General features: G+C 41.0%; 1 protein-coding gene across 1 annotated transcript in view; it reads left to right on the top strand.

The window, feature by feature from the left end:
- Positions 1-8193, top strand: part of LOC116394766 (synaptic vesicle glycoprotein 2B-like) — a 43156-nt gene extending 34963 nt beyond the window's left edge. Inside the window, exons 12-15 of the mRNA XM_031868065.1 lie at positions 1526-1659; positions 3026-3226; positions 4241-4400; positions 4603-8193. Of these exons, the coding sequence (XP_031723925.1) occupies positions 1526-1659; positions 3026-3226; positions 4241-4400; positions 4603-4786 (679 nt within the window). The 3' untranslated portion in view covers positions 4787-8193. The remainder of the gene's footprint in view (positions 1-1525; positions 1660-3025; positions 3227-4240; positions 4401-4602) is intronic.
- Positions 8194-8505: the final 312 nt, after the last annotated feature.

An 8505-nucleotide genomic window follows, 5' to 3' on the forward strand; every position in this document is an offset into this window, starting at 1 on the left:
GGTGCATGACATAACCTGTAATACAAGATGGATGAAAAGGAAGAAAGGATTTAATGCATGCAGACCTTCTTGATCTTGTTTTTTAAATTCTCCAGTTCTATAAAGTGAAGCCAAAGCTTCATGTGTTAAAGCTGCATTGTCTCTAGTGTCCACCAGGGGGCGACTCCTCTGGTTGTATAGAAGTCTATGAGAAAATGACTCTACTTCTCTCTTGATTTATTACCTCAGTAAACATTGTAAACATGAGTTTATGGTCTCAATCTCTAGTTTCGAGTCTTCTTCAATACAGCATGATGTTCATTTAGTACATTATGCTCCATTTAGAGTCAAACAGACCATAAAGCAGGGGATGCTTTAGGGCGGGGCTACACAGTGATTGACTCTACCACAAAGTTGTCCGGTCTGAGAGTAGTCAGTGTTTTTGTTTTACATCTTTAACCCTTCCATAGTGTCTTTCACTTCATGAAAGTTAATTGCAACATTTTGGTCCCTAAAAATGTCTTATTCAGTGTTGGATTGCACTTAGCTCCACCCTCTCGTGTCACTTCTGGTTATATCCAAATATAGCAATGTTCAAAATACTGAGCTAGAGGCTTCAAACCGGCAGTCCGCAAACCAATAGGTGACGTCACGACGATTACGCCCACTTCTTATAGACAGTCCATGGTTTGAACCCATCTTTCTGTCGATTCAGTGCCTGACTGATATACATGCAGTAACACACATCCTGTCTTGATAGACGTTATATTTTGTTCTTTAACTGATATACTTTGGTGACGTATGTTTAGATGACCTCAGGGTTCATTCAGACTGAATGGGAAGATTATATGTTTTAGTCTTTCGTATATTTGTCTATAATCAGTCGATGGAGTTCCTCTACTGACAGCACAGACATTGTGCTGTGTATAAGGGGTGTGCCTCATGTATTTTAGATTTGAAATATAGCCTACGTTAATGGTATCTAAGGCTTGTTGTTTCTATTCTGTTCTTTCAATTGACTTTGCATACATTTTCACCTCTATAGCTCTATAGAGCTGTGTTCACTCTGAGCAAAGCTTTTGCACACAGATTGCACCACCTCGACAGCTGAATCTCAGAATGATGAGCTGGGAGGAAACTTTTGAACCTGGGGTTGCTGTTGGGTTCTTTAACAAAATGAGAGAGTGTACCTCTCCCAGTACACATATACAGTATGTTGCACTACTGTATATTATTTAACTTCTATGCTTTTTGCAGAATTGAAACAGAATGGGCTTTAACTGTCAATCAAGCATGAATAGTATAAATATACAGGCTGCCATTGAATATATCATATTGCCATGGAGATCATCATTCCACTACTTTGCTTCTAACACACTGTCCACAGCAGTGTTTATCTCCATGGCAGTATTAACAGTGGTAGCCATCTTGGATTTACCACAGTTGAACCCATTCTTACCATCCTGATTCTGTGCTGCCACAGCAATAGAAGTGAGAGTCCATGCTTTTTGTCTGTTGGTGTTTGTGTCCCATCCCATTCCCATAGGTTCATCAGTATAGAGATGAAGTCAGTGAAGTTTGAGAGCTCACTGTTTGAAGACTGTCACTTTGAAGACATCAAGTCCACAGACACTGTGTTTGAGAACTGCACCATCCGTTCCACTGTCTTCTATAACACAGGTAGGTCCAGCTGGAGCAGGGCTGGGAGGAATCCAGAGAATAAGAGTGAATTCTGGTTACAGGTTAAATATTAGATGGGTTGAACCAAAAGCTTTACTCTCAGGACCAAATGGCAGCCCATAGCTGTCCAGTGTGGGGTAACATGGACCACACTTGAACCAAAACGTTGTGAGGTGGCTCAATCTAGACCTTGTTTGTCTGTAAGGGTTGTCTATGTGGGAAACAAGTGTGCCCCGTATGAGCCATCATTGTCTGGCAGAGAGTCGGTAGGAGTTAGAACAGTAAGGTACTTGTAACGCAAATGTATTAGATGCTGAGTAGCATCGTACTGTAGGAATTAGGAATGCAGATACTGTAAAACTATAAAAACAAAAACTATAATATACAGTAATCTAACCAAGCTTGTTTCATCTTTCACCACAACAAACATCTACATTGGATTATGAAGATCTTGTATTACAGGATACAAGGCTCCTGTGCTCCTTTATGGTCAAAGGATTCCTCCTACAGTCCATGTTTCTTTTAGAAATGTGTTGCTGTGCGTGTCATTAGGCCGTTCCAGTCGAGGACATGACAGAGCGACGTTTTTGACGACCTTAACGGGATGCACACACTGAACGGGAGAGCAGCAGAGGAGGATCCCTCCCTTAGGATGGACAACATAATAGAATTACAACATAGTCGATCCATGTGATAGAAATGATACATATAATGACAGAAGTAATAGCAGAAAAATAATAGAAAAATGAGTGGCAGTAATAGTAAAAAAAATGTGACTGTAAGTTACTGTAGTAATAGTGAGTGTCAGGCCTGACAGTGGTCCAGGTATAACAATGATCCAGGTCCAGGTATAACAATGATCCAGGTCCAGGTATAACAATGATCCAGGTCCAGGTATAACCATGATCCAGGTCCAGGTATACCATGATCCAGGTCCAGATATAACCATGATCCAGGTCCAGGTATACCATGATCCAGGTCCAGGTATACCATGATCCAGGTCCAGGTAGAACCATGATCCAGGTCCAGGTAGAACCACGGTTCATGGAAACCTGTGAGGAGAGAGAGCACAGAGAATCCGGGGACGAAGAAAAGTCACGAAGCAGAAAAGAGAAGATCCAGGCAGAGAGCAGAGTCTCTGCAGATACAGACATCACACACACTTCATCTGGCTCACACGTGATGAGAGAGGGATTCTTTTTCAGAAAATGTCTTCATATTAGACCTTTAATTAATAAAATGTAAGATAAATAATAAAATTCCTATTGAATGAAACCTTGCCAGGCGGTTGCCTGAACCAGGTTCAAACAGCTGAGCCGTTCTATACGTTTCCTCTCATGTTTCCTGGTCTCCCTGTTCTCTGTAGACCTGTGGGAGGAGAAGTTCATTGACTGTAAGATGGAGAACACCACCTTTGAGCACAACAAACAGGGCTGCCACCTGGACATTGTGGAGGAGAACGACGTTCTCATTTACCTGGTCAGCTTCCTGGGCAGTCTGGCTGTGTTGCCAGGCAACATCATCTCAGCCCTCTTCATGGACAAGATTGGCAGAGCCAAGATTATAGGTGATTATCATTTACTGATGATTGTTGATTGTTGATACGTACATTCTGAAAACGTTCACTATTAATGAACAGCGCATTCTCAAAAGAGATGATGAACAGCCTGACAAGTCTGGCTCTAAGACTAAAAACAGACGATTCATTCATCTGTTAGTCCAGAGCATGTTGGACCAACAGTAGAACATGGCTGTCAGTTGAAATGCAGGGGATTGAATCAGTAATGAGGCTGAGTGTGCTGTGGTAGCCATGTTGTTAACATATACAATTCAACCTCCATGACACTGCCTTCACGTGTCAAAGGATTCATTTCCAAGGACCAGATGAAGCCAGGAAGCATCAATTAATATGAGAACCTGGTTCTCAGCAGGTTTACTCTTCTGACTGTTGTTGTCAATGTCAAATAAGGAGACATGCCAGGAGGATGCTTTTTGTTCAAAGGGCCAGTTACAGTTGTGATCTGCATCCTCACCGCTTGATGCTGCTTTAAAGCTTAATGAGCTGTTCTATAAGTGACTGAGATGTTTCTGTGTGATTACAGAATGATACATGTTCACAGTCTGCTCAAGTACAACTAGCATGACTACGTTGGTAGCTACCTCACCCTCACTGAGTATTAATGGATGAACATTTCACCATAAACAATAGATTGCATGTTCATATCAAAAGTCCAAATAAGCCAAAAGTATGAGAGGGATGACTTAACAACTGGTAATTATCATTAATAATCATCCCTCTGATGTCTCCCTGCTGGAGATGAGTTTCTAGTTCATCTCAGTGCTAACAGCACACTGCTGTGTTTCAGTGATCAGCTGTTAGCCTTCATAGAGACTTCATCTCTTAGAGCTGTTCGCTTTCTTTGTCTGGTCTGTCACGGTGTTTGGTGCTGCTTCAGTTCTGCCAGCAGGCTTATGTTTTTGCTTTTCTTTTGCATTAGTCCAGAACAATGAAGAGAGAAGTTGAAAGTACATCCATTGACACTCTACATGATTTCATACTGGCATTGTCTGCTCTCCTCAGGTGGCGCCATGCTCATTTCAGCAGGCTGTACCTTCTTCCTGTTTCTGAGCTTCAGCCAATCGGCGATCATCACCTTGCAGTGTCTGTTCTGTGGCATCAGTGTAGCTGCATGGAATGGCATGGAGGTGGTGACCGTGGAGCTGTACCCTGCTTCTAAAAGGTACCACACTTTATTGTTGCAGCTGTGCTGATATTCCTTATTTTCATAATGAAGATGCAGGAAAACAATTATACTGAATAATTCTGTTGATTGTTCACATGGATTAATCAAACTTGGCCAACCTGACAGAAATATCACGTTTGAAGACCTTCAGAATCCCAGTTGTGGTGATGTCATGTCATGTCATGTCTCGGTCTCTCAGGGCCACCGCGTTCGGCCTGCTGAACGCTCTGTGTAAGCTGGCGGCGGTGCTCGGCAGCTCCATCTTCACCAGCTTTGTGGGCAAAACCAAAGCTGTCCCCATCCTGTTGTCCTTCGCTGCCCTCGTATGCGGTGGCCTGGTGGCCCTCAAACTACCCGACACCAGAGGGAAAGTCCTCCAGTGAGATCAGGGGGGGGGGGCTCTTTCAATTGATCTGACTTCTCTCTGCATTGAAAGAAGTAAGAATGCAAAAAGCTTACACCTAATAATGTAAATTATTGTTTCATTTAGTACAGGCGTCAGAGAGGGAGGGGTATTTATGTTCAAAGTGTGATCCTTTAACAATGCAACAAATCCTTACTAACCACATGATGATGATGATGATGATGATGATGATATGAGTGGAGAGTAATTTGATTCTGTCTGGCTTGAATCAGAAGATGTAACTGGCCTTCATGTCCTCTGCATGTGGTGTTCAGTACTTCCATGCATGATGGGACTCATGTCAGATCCTGTCCAGATGTTTTCTGTGGCTTTTTGTTTTTAGCAAATAAGCGTCTGTGTGTTAAAATTCTGAAGGAGTCCTTTGGAGTTAAAGTTCCCTTCTTCTTCTTCTACTTGCAGTTCTTGATAACAATGTTATTGCAATGTTGTCATTTACAGATGTGATTGTCAGTTGTCTTTGTCTTGAGCTTCTAGTTCTGGCTTGATGATGATGCTGTGGTCAGTTAAACAATCATCATTTGGGATTTTAAGAAATTTCTTCAAATGATTTGGTCAGTTTGGGGAAGTCATACTCAAAGTGGAGCTAAAATTGTAATTCTCTTTTTTTGTTTGGACATAACACTGCAAATATTGTGCACACTTTTCCATTTTTCATCTTTTTTGTACATATTTGCAGCAACAGCGTCCCCGCTTCAAGCCTACAATGTTTTTTTTCACCTTTTTCAAGTCCATAAGGCGTTGTTGTTTATGTACCGTTAGAATTAAGACAATCAACATTTGGGAGCAGCCGTTGTGCTGTTAGGGTGCCTGCACATTGCTCTTGTAAAGTGGGACTCAGTTAGTGCGTTAGTACGTGTTGTGTTTGAGGGTCTAACTCTATCAGCTGTTGACTAAAGGTCAGACTCACAGCTCACAGCCACTAGTGCTCCTGTGCTCCTGTACCTCAGCTGGTCCACTGCCTGTGTGGCCGTCGGATCTGAAGTGATATTAAAAACTACTGTTATTGCCCACTCACTCATATGTTGTACCAATTAAATTACATTACAAACATCATCAGTCACCATCACAAAACTTACATCCGTGGATTTATTTTTCACTAGTGAAATAAATTAAACTTCAGTTTCTTCTTCTTGGTCATTTTTACCAAATAAGTGCATCACTAAAAATACACACCAAGTGTGTATATATAAGGAGATATACATACATGTATATATACACTTGTTTTAAAAGGATCAAATCTTAAGTTGCGTCCTGTTCATCTTAATAGCAACGAATGCTGAAACAACTACTTATTTGTGAAGTTTTGACATTATTGCACCATCTGGTGGAAGAAACTGAACATCGCAGTTTATTTGGACTTCCTGTTTGCATGAACAGCAGAAATACATAATGAAAACGTTGCTCCATTTAATATGAAGGTGGAGGACATCAAATGAACTGACAGAAGAGAAATGAAGGAAAATTACAACCAGGTGATGAAGTCAGAAGGAGATTCTTTAATAACTAATTGACAGAAGTGTGTCTTTCACCGAGCACTACAGAGAAGAGTTGATCTGTTTGTCACTCCTTCAGCCTCTTTTAGTTCTGGAGAGACATCGATGTCCCGTGAGTGTCTCTGGTACAGACAGGTGAGGGACGTGTCAGGTGTTTGATTGGCCTTTAGGAACGACAGCATGGTCAAAGGACTGAGGTACTCAGAGGTAGTGTTGAATGGAATACTTCAGGATAGTTTTGATAATTGATGATTGAAGTCAATGTTTTGCTTGTTAAGTTATTTATCATTGTAAGTTGATACTTTTTGACTGTTTGGTCTCATAAAACGAGCAGGTTGAAGTCATCAAACTGATGGGAATTACATTTGCCATGTAACATAAAAATGAATGATGAATTATATTCAATAATAGAATATGCGTTGAAGTTAACAATGTATTATGTATTATTATCTATTCACCATCATTTTCACCTGAGCTTTGATGAGTTATGCAAAGCTCTTGTATTAGTTATGGCCCTGCTTTCTTGTCTTACTGACCTCCACCTCGGAGGCTTCACCCTCTTATCAGCAGCAGCAGCCGGGCCACAGGACCATGCAGGATGAAGGATGTGGTCATCTGTTCTTGTCCAGTTTGATGTTGAATATGTATTTATTACAGAGGGTTGTGTAGATGACTGCATGTTTGTGTAATGTTTCAATGTTTCTTCAACATAATGTGTAAGTTTAAAATGTGTTTTTTTATTACAAAGCAAAAGAATCAGCAGCACGTTCACACAGATAGAGGTGACCTCTGGTTGGACTCACAAGCGTCTGATGAGTTCAATGTCTTCCAAAGAGACCGTCTCAGTTTACACTGAGTATGTTCTGTTACCGGCCACATGAGGCAGATCTCTGCTGCTCTGTGCTCTGCTTTGGTGTGAACTTGAAGCTGAACATATATCACTACTGACACTCACATTCATTTGCTGTTTCACTGACATGTCTTGCATCAGAGAAACAACATGTGGGTTTAGTGTGTTTCATAGAAACCAAAAGGAAACTATTCAGTCCAGATGAGTTTCCGTGCTGTAGATGTCCATCCATGGTTTGCATGCAGCTGTTCAAACTAAAAGTTGTGTAAAGATTAAAGAGACAGCTTTGGAGGGAAATTCTACCTTCTCAAGTGTCTCACCTCACCCCGATTGATAGATGGAGAAGGTGGAGGGAGGGAGATTCCCCTGCTGCTGGACCATCTGACAGCCCTCAGTCTGAAGCACACTGGCACCTCTTACATGCTTAAAGCTCAGTGACCTGCAGCTCTTAGAAACCGATTTCAAATTCAAAATATCAACAAGTCCCTTTAATAGAAGTGAATGGCAAGGTTTCCTTTAATCGACATAAAACGTCACTGCTTGCTGTATTGCACTATTTTGTTACATAAACATGTCTCATTTGACTGAAAGTGTGAAGGACCCAGCTGACCTTAAGAGCTGGACCCATGAGAAGGGACCATATGACTTTATTCTCTTCCATCTGAAGACAGACTCTGTCCTCTTGTGCTCTAACAACCTCCCCAGAGTTTCAACCTTGGATGCTCTTTGGGTTTTGACAGAATGAGGATGTAAGTACAGCACCTTTCTAATAACAACAGTAAAATGACTCATAAATATATTGTATTGATTCATACTTGTTGTATGTGCATCACATTGCTGTACAGCAGAGATAACAAAGCCAACAATTCCTCTCTGCATCATTTAAATCATTGTCTTCCTTTTCTTTGCTGGAGGAGAATTCCGTCCATGTTTTATTGTCTGATTTCATTTCTCTTTGTTACTCTGTGTGTTTGTGGCTTTGACAAATCAGAACAATAAAATGAGTTCATCAATTCACCAACATTTGTCGGAATTTTTTCAAAGCACATAAAAATCAATAAAATATCTAAAATATATTTTTTTCAATAATCAAAAAATATATATCGAACCAAAAAGCCTGAATGGAACACAACACCACATCCCAGCAGGATGAACAGACATGTGGACTGAACATGGGTGACACATGCTTTGAGAGAAACAAAAGAAACCTTTAGAGTTATGTCTGACTTCAGCCTCCACATGATTGGTGGAGGTTGGACAAAGTGTCTCAACAACCACAACATTGGTGTTAACGTAAAACTATGATTTGTTACAACTGGGTTTTATTTGTGGGGC

Source organism: Anarrhichthys ocellatus, unplaced genomic scaffold, assembly GCF_004355925.1.
Source record: "Anarrhichthys ocellatus isolate YVR2014 unplaced genomic scaffold, GSC_Weel_1.0 scaffold41, whole genome shotgun sequence".
In the NCBI taxonomy this organism is placed as follows: Eukaryota; Metazoa; Chordata; class Actinopteri; order Perciformes; family Anarhichadidae; genus Anarrhichthys; species Anarrhichthys ocellatus.